Raw genomic sequence first — 14,873 nt, 5'->3', positions numbered from 1 at the left:
GTTTGAAGTTAGAGCAGCACTTTTTTTAAAAAAAGGTTATTTACGACTATTCCTCGCCCTTGTGACCGTTGCAGCCTCCCCATGGTCACGTGATCAAAATTCAGAGGCTTGGCAACTGGCGTCTACCCAGGACGGTTACAGGGGGTCAGGTGATCCCCTTTTGCAACCGTCAAAGTCAACAGGGAAGCCAGATTCGCTGAACGACCGTTCGACTACCTTAGCTGCAGGGATTCACTTCGCGGCCGTGACGAGAAAAGTGGTAGAATTGGGGGCCCACTTCGCTTTGCAACGGTCTCGCTCAGCGATGGAAATGTTGGGCTCCGCTGTGGTCCGAAGCCGAGTTCTACCCGCAGCCAGTTGAACTCTTCCCGCGCGGGATCCGGTTGCCTGCGTCGTTTCACACACACATACACAGACACACACCCGAGAGTTGGCGAAGCAGCTTTTCGGCAACTTCAAGCGGGGCGTCTTCCTGCGCCGAGGAGGCGAGCCGGCGCACGCAGGCCTCCCCCAAGAGACGGGCCGTGTAAATATTCCTGGTTTTCTGTTGCTCTCTGGAAACTGCAGGACAAATGAAGAGGAACCGGGGGGACGACGTCGACTTCGAGACGCCGGGCTCCATCCTGGTGAACACGAACCTGCGGGCGCTGATCAATTCCAGGACCTTCAATGCTCTCCCGCTGCACTTCCAGCAGCAGCTCCTCCTCCTCCTCCCCGAGGTGGACAGACAGGTAGGGGGTCTCTCTCTCTCTCTTTCTCTGTGTCTCTGTATGTGTGTGTGTCTTTCTCTTTCCGTCTTTCTCTTTCCCTCCCTTTCTCTTTCTCTCTCCTCTCTCTCTCCTCTCTCTCTCTTTCTCTCTCTCTGTGTCTCTGTGTATGTGTGTCTCTTTCTCTTTCCCTCCCTTTCTCTTTCTCTCTCTCTCTCCTCCCTCTCTCCTCTCTCTCTCCTTCTCTTCTCTCTCTCTCTCTCTCTTTCTCTTTCCCTCCCTTTCTCTTTCTCTCTCTCTCCTCCCTCTCTCCTCTCTCTCTCCTTCTCTTCTCTCTCTCTCTCTCTTTCTCTTTCCCTCCCTTTCTCTTTCTCTCTCTCTCCTCCCTCTCTCCTCTCTCTCTCCTTCTCTTCTCTGTCTCTCTCTCTCTGGGTGTGTCTCTTTCTCTTTCCCTCCCTTTCTCTTTCTCTCTCTCTCTCCTCCCTCTCCTCTCTCTCCTTCTCTCTCTCTCTCTCTCTCTCTCTCTGTGTGTGTGTCTCTTTCTCTTTCCCTCCCTTTCTCTTTCTCTCTCCTCTCTCTCTCCTTCTCTTCTCTTCTCTCTCTCTCTCTCTCTCTCTCTCTCTCTCTCTCTCTTTCTGTGTCTCTGTCTCTCTTTTTCTTTCCCTCCCTTTCTCCCTTTTGTCTCTTTCAGTCTCTTTCTCTCTCTTCCTCTCTCTCTCCCCCCCCCCGCTCTCTCTCTCTCTGTATGTCTTTCTGTGTCTGTCTGTTTTTCTCTTTCCCTTTCTTTCTCTCTCCTCTCTCTCTCTCTCTGTATGTCTTTCTGTGTGTCTCTCTGTTTTTCTCTTTCCCTTTCTTCCTCTCTTTCTCTCCCCTCTGTCTCTCCCCCTCTCTTCTCTGTCTGTCTGTTTCGCTCCCTTTCTCTTCCTCTCTTTTTCTCCCCCCTCTCTCTTCTCTCTCTCTCTCTCTCTCTCTCTGTCTTTCTTTGTCTCTGTGTCTCCTTCTTTCTTTCTTCCTCTGTTTCTCTGTTTTTCTGTTTCTGTCTGTGTCTTTCTCTGTCTCCTTTCTTTCTCCCTCTCTCAGTTTCTCACTTTCTCTGTGTCTTTCTCTCTCTCTCTCTCTCTCTCTCTCTCTCTCTCTCTCTCCCCCCCCCCCCCAGTCTTTGGAATGGAGTTGGTGCCGGTTTGGGCGCTGTGCTCACGTTGGCTTTGCTTCCTTCTAGGCTGGGACAGACGGGCTGCTGCGTCTGAGTGGAAGCGCTCTCAATAACGAGTTTTTTGCTCATGCTGCCCAGAGCTGGCGGGAGAGGCTGGCAGACGGTAGGTCTGCTTCTGGGATGAAGAGGGGGGTGGGCAAGCCTATCCTTGGAGCAGGGGTGAGGAACGATGGCCCCTTTGCAGCTTGTTGGACTTCAACTCCCAGAATTCCTGGGCCAGCATGGACCATTGCAGCATCCCCGTGGTCACGTGATCAGAATTCAGAAGCTTGGCGACTGGCTTGTACTTACGACAGTTGCACCAGGGTCACGTGGTCAACATTTATAACCTTCCCAGCGGGCCTCTGACGAGCAAGCTCAATGGGGGGGGAAGGGGGAGCCAGATTCTCTTAACAGCCTCACGATTCACTTAACGACTGCAATGATTCGTTTACCAAATGTGGCAAAAAGAGGCCGTGAAACGGGATGCAACTCTCTGAATGTAAACTTGCTTAGCAACTGAAACCTCGGGGTCATAAGTCAAGGACTACCTGTACCTCTCAGTCTGCTGAGGCTTCAGAGGTCAGCAGAAAGAACCTGGTGCAGGCGTGCTAGCTGTTCGCGTGTGTGTGAACACGCGAACCTCTCGTTGGCTCTCCGCGATTGGTTCTGGCTCACACACTCGGAACAGGACACGCTGATGATCTTCCCTGACTTGAGGATTGAAATGTCAGCAAACGAACAAGCGCTGACTCATACGTCTGCTTTTTTTCTTTCTTTCAGCGCTGTCATAATACAGACAGTCGTTGAATGAGGCGGTCGGTAATCAAGGCCAAGGACTTCGGCAAAAGCTTCCACATATGGTTAGGAGAGGCCTTAAGCCCAGGGGAGGGTAACCTCAAACCGACAAGGTGGAAAATTCAAAAGGACGGATGGACCTCGGCCAAAATTTCCATTCTTAAGTGGTTTTTAACCCCATTTTACGACCTTTCTTGCCACGGTTGTTAAGTGAATCACGGCAGGTGTTAGAATTGTGAAGTGAGTCTGGCTTCCCCGTGGTCTTTGCTTGTCGCAAGGCTGCAGAAAGGGCTCCTAGCAAAAGTCATAAATACGTCTGAATTTTGAGCACATGACCCTGGGGATGCTACAAAAGTCGTACGTGTGAAAAAATTGCTGTAAGTCGCTTTTTTTCAGCGCCATTGTAACTTTCAGCCGTCACTAAATGAACTATTACAAGTCGAGGACTAACCACAATGTTTAAAAGTGGTTGCCCAGAAGAAGCTTGGAACCAACTTCCAGAGGAACCTGATTTTAAACGAGGTTGGGATATATCTGGCAGGAAACCAATAATAAAATAATTTATTAAAAAGCAAAAAAAACAAACGAGGTCAAAGGGCAGACAGGATGGACCACTGGGTCTTTTTCTGCCATCAGTTTTCAATCAGTCTGGAAGGGACCTTGGAGGTCTTCTAGTCCAACCCCCTGCTCAAGCAGGAGAACCCTAGACAATTATGGACAAATGGCTGTCCAGTCTCTTCTGAAAAACTTCCGGTGTTGGAGCACCCAGAACTTCTGGAAGCAACTTCTGTTCCACTGATTAATAGTTCTCACTGTCGGGAAGTTTCTCCTCAATTCCAGGTTGCTTCTCTCCTTGGTTAGTTTCCATCCGTCGCTTCTTGTCCTGCCTTCAGGGGCTTTGGAGAATAGCTTGACTCCCTCTTCTTTGGGGCAGCCCCTGAGATATTGGAACACTGCTATCATGTCACCCCTCACCCTTCTCTTCATTAAACTACATATACTAAATTCCAGCAACTTCCAGTGTTGGAGCATTCACCACCTCTGGAAGCAAAGTTGTTCCACTGGTTAATTGTTCTAACTGTCAGGAAGTTTCTCCTTAGTTCCAGGTTGCTTCTCTCCTTGACGAGTTTCCATCCGTGGCTTCTTCTCCTGCCTTCAGGGGCTTTGGAGAACAGGCTGACACCCCCCCCCTTTTGGCAGCCCCTGAGATATTGGAAGGCTGCTATCCTGTCCCCACCCCCACCCCACCAGTCCTTCTTTTCTTTAGACTGGCCATACCGGATTCACACAACCCTTCTTCATGTGTCTTAGCCTCCAAGCCATTCATCATTCAGCTGAGACTCTGGAAAGAGTACAGAGAAGAGCAACAAAGATGATTAGGGGACCGGAGGCTAAAACATACAAGGAATGGCTGCTGGAATCGGGTCTGTCTAGTTTAATGAAGAGAAGGACGAGGGGGGGGGACAGGATAGCAGTCTTCCAGTATCTCAGGGGTTGCCCCAAAGAAGAGGGAGTCAAGCTATTCTCCAAAGCCCCTGAAGGCAGGACAAGAAGCAACAATGGATGGAAACTCATCAAGGAGAGAAGCAACCTGGAACTAAGGAGAAACTTCCTGACGGTGAGAACAATTAACCAGTGGAACAACCTGCCTCCAGACGTTGTGGGTGCTCCAACACTGGAGGTTTTTACGAAGAGGCTGGAGAGCCATTTGTCTGTGATAGTGTAGGGCCATGGTGGCGAAACTATGGCACGCGTGCCACAGGTGGCACGCAGAGTCCTCTCTCTGGGCACGTGCGCCATCGCCCCAGTCCTGGGCCTTCAGCTGGGTTTTATAAAACCTTTTTGCTTTTAGGCCTCTGCCAACGTGTGCAAAAAAAAAAAGTTCAATCAATCAAGATTCAAGGTGCTGGTGATGACCTATAAAGCCCTAAATGGCTTGGGTCCGGGATATTTGAGGGAACACCTGCTGCCAGCATCAAGCTCCCTTCGTCCTGTGCGCTTCCACAGGGAGGGTCTTCTCAGGGTGCCGCCGGTAAAAGATTTCCGGCGGATAACACCCAGGGGTAGGGCCTTCTCAGTGGGCGCGCCTGCCCTGTGGAACCAGCTGCCTGCGGAGCTTAGGACCACCCCTGACCTTCGCTCATTCCGCCGGGACCTGAAGACCTGCCGCTTCGAGCTCTCTGGCCCAGGCTAAGAATTTTTTTAATTTTAATTTTAACTGGGTTTTAATTTTCTCAGGGTTCTATTTAATCTTTTTAAATTTGTTTTAACGTTTGTATTGACTTTCTTTTAAATGCCCTGTAAACCGCCCTGAGTCCTTCGGGAAAGGGCGGTATATAAATCTAAATAAATAAAATAAAATAAATAAATAAATAATCAATTTCAACTTCTCACAGGAAAAAAAAAGGTCTGGCAAAGTTGGAATTGAATGATTGAACTTTTTAGTCCCAGCCAGTCTGCTGTTACCACCACAGGCCACGCCCACCCAATGGGCCACGCCCAACGGGCCACGCCCACCCAGCACTCGACAATAAATCTAAATAAATAAATCTAAATAAATACATAAGTGGGTTTTGGGTTGCGGTTTGGGCGCTCGGTCTCTAAAAGGTTCGCCATCACTGGGTTTCCTGCCTGAGCAGTGGGTTGGACTAGATGACCTCCAAGGTCCCTTCCAACTTTATTATTATTATTATTATTAATTATTATTATTATTATTATTAATTATCCTGGTTGCTCTTCTCTGTGTGCTTCTTTTCTGGGTTTCCATGAAGCCAAATAAACGAATTCTTTTTTTTCCCTTTCTTTTCCCCCTTTCAGGGGAGTTTACTCACGAGATGCAAGTCCGCATCAGGCAGGAAATGGAGAAGGAAAAGAAGACGGAAGTCTGGAAAGAGCGGTTTTTTGAGGACTACTACGGGCAGAAGTAAGTCTCCGGTTTGGAAAGACTGGTGGGCAGCTTAGAATTTGAATAAATAATCGGCAGGTTCTTTGTGGGGAGCTGGCCCTGCTTCCCTGCGGCTGTTGCCATGGCCAAGGCCCCACAGGTTTCTCCTGCCCAAGACGGCTTCCCTGCTTGTCACCATGAGGGGTTGTGCTCAGTTGAGAGCGCCTTGAAAGGAAGGCCCAGCGGGCCTCTACGGCATTTCTTAGGAAAGCTTAATGGGGGTCCCTGGCCAGAAGCCCCTCGAGCATAGGGGGTCTCCAAACGTGGCTACTTTTAAGACTTGTGAACCTCAAGGGACTTCAAAATGACAATAAAGGTAATCTAATCTGGGTTAGGACGCTGAGCTTGTCGATCAGAAGGTCGGCAGTTTGGCGGGTCGAATCCCGAGTGCCGCGTAGCAGAGTGAGCGCCTGTTACTCGTCCCAGCTTCTGCCAACCTAGCAGTTCGAAAGCACGTAAAAATGCAAGTAGAAAAATAGGGACCACTCCGGTGGGAAGGTAACAGCGTTCCGTGCGCCTTTGGCGTCCAGTCATGCCGGCCACATGACCACGGAGACGTCCTCGGACAAGCGCTGGCTCTTCGGCTTTGAAACGGAGATGAGCACCGGCCCCTAGAGTCGGAAACGACTAGCACGCATGTGCGGGGGAACCTTTACCTTTACCTTTAATCTAATCTAAACTTCAACTCCCAGTATGGCCGGCTGGGGAAGTCTGGGAGTTGAAGTCCACAAGTCTGAAAGCTGCCACGGTTGGGCAGCTTTGGCTGAAGCCAAGGGCAAGTCAAGCGGACGGCCTCTCTTAGTAGCGAGTGGCTCAAGGACCCCGGCAGTGTGCCTGTGGTGAATCCACACGGAAGATGGGGTGCAGGCCGCTGGTGGGGAATTGTGGGAGTTAGTCTTAAAGTGGCCAGGTTAGGGGACACACACACACACACACACACCTGTCTAGTGGGATCAGCTGCCACCTGACTCTGTTCTACCCCCTTGCAGGCTGGGCCTGATCACGGGAGAGCCGAACTCGGCGTCAAGCGAAGCGGACAGCAGGACCGTAGCCGCCACCACAGAAGGCCCCGCCAGGGCGCCGTGCACTCCCACAACCCACCAGCCCGACGGGCACTTGAAGAGGCGCTCGCTCCGCTGCCGGAGCCGCCGGAGCCGGCATAAATTGCGCGAAGCGGAGCCTTCCGCCCCTGCCCAAGAGGCTTCGCCGCCGTCCTCTGCAGAGGCTGCTCCGGTCGAGGAGAGAGAGGCCAAGCCCTCCGTGAAGGAGTGCCAAGGCAGCCGGGCCTCCCCGCCGGCCGAGAGGTCCCCGGAGGTGACCAGGGTCCTGAGCAAGGTGGACGAGGTGGCGGCTGTGGCGGTTGCAGCAGCCCCGGACCGGATTCCCAGCCTGCCTCTGGGGCCACAGGAGCAGCAGAAGAGGAAATGCTTCGAGCAGAACGCCTCCCCCTCTTTCCCCGAAAAGAAGCCGCGGCTCGAGGACCGTCAGTCCTTTCGTAACACAATTGAAAGTGTTCACCCAGAAAAGCCACAGCCCACCAAAGAGGAGCCCAAAGTCCCTCCCATCCGGGTAGGAGAGAGTCGGGGAGCTGCGGCCTGCCTTGGTGGGGGGCCGGGAGGCGGTCCTAGGCTTCCCTGGCTTCGCTTGAGGCCTTGGGCTCGAGTCATCCCAGGGTGACTTGCGGCCGCTGCCCCAAATGCCCCTTCGGGTTGGGTCCCGGGCTGGGTTTCCCTCTGGGTCAGGAGGAAGAGCGGGGAGGGGGTCTTCCTTCTCTTGCGTGAGCCGTCTCAGATGGGGTCCAGAAGGGGGAGGAATGAAAGGATCTGAACAGGAATCCCGGGGAGGTAATCCAGTTTAAGCTAGTCCTGAAAGCACCAGACTAGAAACCAGGAGACGGGGAGTTCTAGTCCCACCAGAGGTATAAGAGCCAGCTGGGTGACTTTGAGCCAATCACCAGGGGACGGGGAGTTCTAGTCCCACCAGAGGTATAAGAGCCAGCTGGGTGACTTTGAGCCAATCACCAGGGGACGGGGAGTTCTAGTCCCACCAGAGGTATAAGAGCCAGCTGGGTGACTTTGAGCCAATCACCAGGAGACGGGGAGTTCTAGTCCCACCAGAGGTATAAGAGCCAGCTGGGTGACTTTGAGTCAATCACCAGGGGACGGGGAGTTCTAGTCCCACCAGAGGTATAAGAGCCAGCTGGGTGACTTTGAGCCAATCACCAGGGGACGGGGAGTTCTAGTCCCCCCAGAGGTATAAGAGCCAGCTGGGTGACTTTGGGGCAGTCATTCTCTCTCAGCCCAACCCACCTCACAGGGTTCTTGTAGGGAAAATAGGAGGAAGGCCTCTTAGGGATATTCCCCATTTTGAGTTATTGATAACAGTGAAAATAAAGGCGGGATACAAATTAAATAAAGCGGGTTAATTCTCCAACTTTTTCCCCCACTCCTCCTGGGAATAGAGCATCATGTTTCTGCCTCGAGAGTCCCGGGGAGAGGGGGGCGGTTTCCTTCTAAAAATTAAGTGTTTATAAAGGATAAAAGAATTACAATTCTAAAAGTAAAAAGTAGGGAACCGGGGGGAGAGGGGGCTTTTAACGTGCAGGCCTGAAGGACCCCCTCCAACCCCCTCGTTGTTGTTCTCCTTTCTTCTCTCCAGATTCAACTTTCCCGAATCAAACCCCCCTGGGTGGTTAAAGGTCAGCCAGCCTACCAGATATGTCCTCGGATTATCCCCAATCCAGAACCCGCCAGGCCGGATGGAAGGGACAGCCCAGCCTCTGCTGACCCTGAGGCCTGTCCTCTGCAAGGCCGAGTCCAGCGAGCGGCTGCTGCTCCTGCCTCCACCATTGGAGGTGGGGGCGGGCCGGGAGGAGGCGGCCGGGCCCCAGACGAAGGCGGCGGTGGTGGTGGTCGCAGCAACCACGGCAGGGTCCAGCCGCCCAGGAGCCACCGCGCCAAGCACTGGCGATCCAAGAGAACTCGCGGGAAGCGCTGGCCAGATTTACAGCGAGCACAGCTACTGCCGCCTTCCCACCTAGACGAGGAGACCGGCTCGCCGGCGCCTGAAGCCGGCTTGTCTTGCGGGGCCAGAGAGCCCGCCAGGGAAGGAGAGCGTGAGCCAGCTGGACAGGCCGCAAGTCTTCCTCGCCGGGAAGCCGCCGCCCAGCGAGAGGAGGAGTCGGAAGGCGGCATCCCTGACTGCCGAGCGGCGGAAGTGCCAGCTGTTAGTCCTGGGCCGCTCTCGGAGCATCCGAGGCCTCCCCTGTCTCCAGAAGAGGCTTCTCTGGAGAGCCATAATCGGAAGGAGAGAAGGGAATGTCCCGTGGGAAGCCAGCAGAGCAGTGGCTGGCTAGGAGACGAAGGTGACCGTCCAGCCACGGCAGCAGAAGCCGGCTGTGTCGATCTGGCTCCGGAGAACAACAGGAGAGCTGGCTCAGAGGCTTTGGGCTCCCCTGCGTGGGAGGGCGTGTCAGTGCACCCCACTCCTGCTGGGAGGGAACTCCCACCCTCCCAGCCTCAGAGGGCCGCCCCTGGCGCTGGAGGAGGGGCCCGGAGTATCCCGGAGGAAGCTTCCCGGGTGACAACAGGCCCGCTCCCTCCTTGCTTGGAGGCAGGTGCCCCCGAGAGCCAGCTGTCCCTAGCAGAGGCACCCTCGGGCATGGAGGTAGAGACCGGCCGAGAGCGGGCTGAGGCCAGCCCCGGCAGCGAGGAAGGAGCCCAGAGTCCGCTGAGCGAGACCACAGAGACGGCCTCCGATTTGGACGCTGAGCTCACCGACGAGAACTTGGAAATGAACCGGGATTGTCACCCGGCTGAAGAGAAAGAAAACGGGTCCAACCAGAGGCACCCGGAGGAGCGCAAAGAGGCCGTCTTAGAAAGCAAGGAAGATTTGCCTTCAAACGTCGGGGTCGCCAACGCGCCGTGCGGGAGAAGGTCGCCCTCTGCTACCCGCGCGGCAGGAAACCCGGTTCTCCCCGTTTATGTCAAAATCCAGGAAAGGCCCCGCTTGGGCGTCCCCCAGCCTCTGTCCGCCGGAGCGAGTGAGGCCCTCGAGGGACAGGGGGTCACCCAGAGCCTGCCTCCCCAAAACGTTCTGCCCTCTTCCGAGGCGGCTAAGAGCAGGGACCGCCTCGCGCAGGATGCCTCTTATGAGGAGGAGACAGTCCTGGCTGACCCAGCCGGGACGGCCACTTGTCCGTCCCAGCTTTTGCGTGACTCTGCCGGAAGGCCCTGCCTGCTGGAGACAACGTGCCCGCCTCCAGAGAAGATTCCCAATTCGGGATCCCTGGATCAAGCCGTTGCTCGGCCCCGAAAAACGGATCTCTTGAACCTGGGAAAGAATCAAATCTCTCGCACTCCTCATCCAGATCAAAGGGATCCTCCCTGGGCAGATTCTACCGCCGGCGTCGGGAAGCTGGAAGAGAAGCTCCAGGCAGCCCCGGGGCCCAGGCTCATGACCCCTCTGGGGCCCGAGCAGCCAAACAACGTACCTGCAGGGAAGCCCCCCGCAGCTCTGGGCAGGAAGGTCTTCGGCTCGGGCATCTCCTTGGGCGGGACGGCAGCCAAGGCCCAGAAGCCCCAAGGCTCCGAACCCTTCCCCATGTGGGGCGTGCTGTCCCACAGCAAACTGGTCTCCCCCACGCCCAAGGGGTCCGCCCCTGGGGCCGGCTTGCCTCCTGCGAGGGAGGACGGGCCCTCCAAGCGGGACGGCGGCTTCGTGGAGAACAAGAAGGTCCTGGCCTCGGTCCAGAGAAAGAGGGAGCCGCCGAAAGAGGCCCCCGCCAAGCTGAGAGAGTCCTGGCAGAGCCTCCCTTCGGCGAGGGACCTGGCTTTTTTCAAGCTGCCGAAGGAGCCGGGCAAGGGGTCCCCGCAGCCCCTGGAGCCGTCTTCCCTGCCTTCCCAGCTCAACATCAAGCAGGCCTTTTACAGGAAGCTCTCCAAGCTGCAGCTGAATTCCGCCCAGCTGAATGCCGCTGGCAGCCCCTTCTTCCCCAGAAGCCTGGCAGGCAGCCACGCCAGGCCCTTCGGCCCCAAAGCCAGCCTGACGGCTTCTTCCCGGGGCGGGCTGTCCTTTTCCGCCCAGGTCTTTGCCGAGACGGGCAAAGGCAGGGAGGAGCTCTCCTTCCCTTGCTCCTGCAGCCTTAAAGCCATGATCATGTGCAAGGGCTGCGGCGCCTTCTGCCACGACGACTGCATCGGACCCTCCAAGCTCTGCGTGCTGTGCCTGGTGGTGAGATGACGCTCGCAGCCCTGGAAGGAGAAGCAAGCTGTACATTGAGCGGAGGAGCAGGAGGAGGAGGAGGACGCCGACGCCGACCCGGAACAAACCTGTATGCAAAAAAAAAAAAAAAAAGATTCTGGTCCTTAACGAAGGCGACGTCGGTGCTGTGTGTCTTGGGTTTCCTTGCTGGGGGTGGCGGGTCAGTCATGGAGATGGGCTGGGTTTTTTTGGGGGGGGGGCGATTCTCACCCATCGAGGAACTGTTGAAGATTTTGGCACTCTTGGCGCCCCGGCCTGGGACTGTTCTCGCGCCGTGGTGCGGGTGGGGGAAGAGCTGACAAACCCCCCCCTCCTGTTGGAAGGCCGAGTTAAGGAGGCCCAGTTGATCCAGCTGGTTCTGTCTTCCACTTTCTCTCCCTGCCACCCCCTCTCCCTACCCCCCCACAAACGCTGGGGAGGGTCCGCCCGCGAATCCAGGGCGGTGGGCTTCAGAGCTGGAACGCAGGAGGGGGACGGGAGGCCCGGCGCAGTCTCCTTTCCCCGCGTCTGGGAGGACTTTTTTTTTTCACTTTCTAAGCAGTGTCATCTTTTCTGCTTTTGTTTTTTTTTTCTCGTTTGTTCGTTCGTTTGTTTTTCAACTTCACACGTATATAAATATAAATCTATAATATAATATTTTTTTTGGGTTGTTCTTGGGTGTAAAAAGAAAACAGGAAAAAAAAAGGGGGGGAATGTTTGGCACCTCTCTGTGTACCTTCTACGCATCTGTAGGAATCACGTCTCTCTCATCCGTCGTATGCAGCTGACTGGCCACTTCTTCTGTAAAATGGATGTTCTGTACATAAAAGCTCTTCTTTTTCTTTCTTTTTAAAAAAATAATCTTTTTTCGTTTATTTCAGGCTACCCACAGTATTGCATTTGTAGAGTAGTGTTGGTTACGAAGCGCGCTCCACCAACGGCGGGGGGGGGGCGTACCCATGTCCTGCCGGGCCGAGCGGAGGCGAAGTGGGGAGCCCCTCCTGTTGAAACACCCCCCCCAGAATTGAGTCCGTCTCCCAGGAGGCAAGACCCACCACTCTCTTCCCTCCTCCCCCCCCTCCCGGGGAAGGGCCCGAAGACCTCAACCCAAGGGCCCTGTCATCTCCCTCCCTCGACCTACCTACCTACCTCTTCCTTTCTTGACGGCCTCCCTCCCCCTTGGCTTTCACCGTAGACTTCCTGCTCCAGAGTGACAGGAGCACCATTAAAAAAAAACACACACCTGGGCAGGTGGGCCTCCTTCCCAAAAATCGTCCGAGATCTCCTGAGCTGGGAAAGGCCAGTTCAAAAGGGGAGTGGGTGGTCTTCGAAGGTGACTCCACAGATGGTCCGAACCAGCTTACCAAAGAAGGGGCTTCCCCCAAAACCCCCTCCCCTGCTTCTGACCCCCCCCTCCATCCTCCCCGGGGGTGGCGGGGGGGGGAGATGTGAGGTTTGTGTACAGATGGAGCCCGAGCTGATGGGGGCAGAGGGCCAGATCCCGGTCGACCCTGTTGTTATATGTCCCTTGTGGTATGGAGAAAATAAAAATAATAATAAAAAGCAAAAAAAAAAAAACATTTGCAACAGCTCGTACCCGGCTTGGCAGTGCTCCTTTTGCAGCGGCATCTCCTTTGTGCGTTGTGGACAAAGGGTGTGTGTGTGTGTGTGTGTGTGTGCGCGTGTGCGTCAAACGCCGCAATCAAACTTGAGTGAACGTAGGCACCCTTACAGATCTGCTGCCTTTTTTTTTTTTCTCTCCCCACCCCCCCACAACCCCAGGAGAAGAGTAGAAGCAGCACCCCCGTTTTGTGTCCTCGGGTTGTGGGTGTGCTGCTTCAGCTTTCGTTTGCCCACACGCGCACGTGTCTTGCGCAGACTCGGGCTTCGCTTCGAACTGAGCGGCTTGTCGGGGCGAGCCTCCCCCCCCCATCTCTTCCTGCAGCCGCCGGGTGCGCAGAGCGTCCCCCATCCTACGGTTAAGGATGAGGGCTGCTCTTTATCCCTCTGTTGCGCCCCAGGCCTTGGGTGAGAAGGTACAAGGAGGGTTCGGCTCAACGACCGCAACGGAGCCCAACATTTCCGCTGCTAAGCGCGACGGCGATTGAGCTTTGCCCCCATTTTGTGATCTTTCTCGCCACCCTTGCTAAGCGAAACGCTGCAGTTGTTAAGTCCGGAACACTTTGGCCTCCCCATTGTCTTCGCTGGCCAGAAGGTCGCAAAAGGGGAATCGTGTGGCCCCAGGAGACACTGCGACCGTCGTAAGTAAAAACCAAGCGTCTGAAATTCAATCCTGTGACCGCAGGGGTGCTGCAGCGGTCATTGGGGGAAAGCAGCTCTAAGGCAGTTTTTTCAGTGCTGTCGTAACTTCAGATAGTCACTAAACAGACCAGTGATTACCTGTAGTCCAGGAGAGTGTGCGTGTGTGTGTCTGTGTGTGTGTGAGAGACAGAGAGTGTGTGTAAAACCTACACATTCTCCAGTTTTGTACCCGGGTTTTGAGCCAGTTGCCACAGGATGCCCTGGGCGAGCGCTGCCTGGTTGGGGATTGCTTGCTGCAGTTTATGGAGCACCAGGCCTTGCAAGGGAAGATGCGGGGACTGCTCGACTTAAAACGGCCGCAACGGAGCCCAAAATTTCCGCTGCTAAGCCAAAGAGTACTTTTAAGAGAGTTTTGACCCCATTTTGTGACCCCAGTCGTTAAGTGAGTCACTGCAGTTACGTTAGTAATATGGCTGTCAAGCGACTCCGGCTTTCCCGTTGACTTAATAAATGCTGGAAGGGACCTTGGAGGTCATCTAGTCCAACACCCCCCCCACACGCACACAGGTAGGAAACCCTAAACCAGTGGTGGCAAACCTATGGCACGTGTGCCAGAGGGGGCACTCAGAGCCCTCTCTCTGGGCACGCACGCCGCTGCTGCCAGCAGCTTGCGCAGGTCCATTGGGCTGCTGCCCGGAGCGACAGCCCCACCCAGCACAAAGGACAAGTGGTAGAGCACACCCAGCAAGCCAAAGGCCACCCCGGGCAGGAAAGGCTGGATCCCCATCGGTGCCATGGCCCCCCAGTCCTGGCTAGGATTGCGTGCCTCTCCTCCATCTATGCTGGGCCTCCTGCCCACCGCCCCACCCACCAGAGACCCCCTGGACCTCCCCCAACCCTGCCCCACCCCCACAGGCGTCCCCCCCCCATGAGCAACATGGAGGTGGCCATGCCCACCCCAGCCGTGTCTACCCAGTCTGCTGTGACAACTGCAGCCACACCCACCCAGTGGGCCACGCCCCCATGGTCCCCCCCCCCCGAGGGCACCACAATGCTTATGTGGCCCGGGCACTTTGCAATAAATAAGTGGGTTTAGGGGTGTGGTTTGGGCACTCAGTCTCTAAAAGGTTCGCCATCGCTGCCTATACCACTTCAGACAAATGGCTGTCCAGTCTCTTCTTAAAGACTTCCAGTGTTGGAGCATTCACCGCTTCTGGAGGCAGGTTGTTCCACTGGTTAATTGTTCCGACTGTCAGGAAGTTTCTCCTTAGTTCCAGGTTGCTTCTCTCCTTGATGAGTTTCCATCTGTTCCTTCTTGTCTGGCCTTCTGGTGCTTTGGAGAACAGAACAGAGTTGGAAGGGACCTTGGAGGTCATCTAGTCCAACCCCCTGCTCAGGCAGGAAACCCTATACCATTTCAGACAAATGGCTGTTCAGGCTCTTCTTAAAAACCTCCAGTGTTGGAGCATTCACAGTTTCTGGAGGCAGGTGGTTCCACTGGTTAATTGTTGTCACTATCAGGAAATTTCTCCTTAGTTCCAGGTTGCTGCTTCTCTCCTTGATTAGTTTCCATCCGTTGCTTCTTGTCCTGCCTTCAGGGGCTTTGGAGAAGAGCTTGACTCTCTCTTCTTTGGGGCAGCCCCTGAGATACTGGAACTCTGCTATCACGTCACCCCTCTTCATTAAACTAACCAGAGGTAGCCCACCTCGGCTCTTTTGTGACTCGTGG

The 14,873-nt window shown here is 55.0% G+C and overlaps 1 protein-coding gene across 7 annotated transcripts in view; it reads left to right on the top strand.

The window, feature by feature from the left end:
* Positions 1-11,757, top strand: part of ASXL1 (ASXL transcriptional regulator 1) — a 47,418-nt gene extending 35,661 nt beyond the window's left edge. For 6 of the 7 annotated variants that reach the window (XM_081323729.1, XM_081323727.1, XM_081323728.1 and 3 more), the window contains 5 exons: positions 568-731; positions 1,927-2,023; positions 5,515-5,620; positions 6,631-7,210; positions 8,300-11,757. In XM_081323729.1, the coding sequence (XP_081179855.1) occupies positions 568-731; positions 1,927-2,023; positions 5,515-5,620; positions 6,631-7,210; positions 8,300-10,882 (3,530 nt within the window). In that variant the 3' untranslated portion in view covers positions 10,883-11,757. Of the gene's footprint in view, positions 1-567; positions 732-1,926; positions 2,053-2,084; positions 2,237-5,514; positions 5,621-6,630; positions 7,211-8,299 lie in introns of those variants that run through there. The other variant, XM_081323733.1, reaches the window with a different exon arrangement.
* The last annotated feature ends 3,116 nt before the right edge of the window (positions 11,758-14,873 follow it).

This window comes from Vipera berus (genome assembly GCF_964194415.1).
Source record: "Vipera berus genome assembly, chromosome: 3".
NCBI classification, from domain to species: Eukaryota; Metazoa; Chordata; class Lepidosauria; order Squamata; family Viperidae; genus Vipera; species Vipera berus.
Note: the sequence above shows the minus strand (reverse complement) of the source record. Positions and strands in the feature narration are given on the sequence as shown.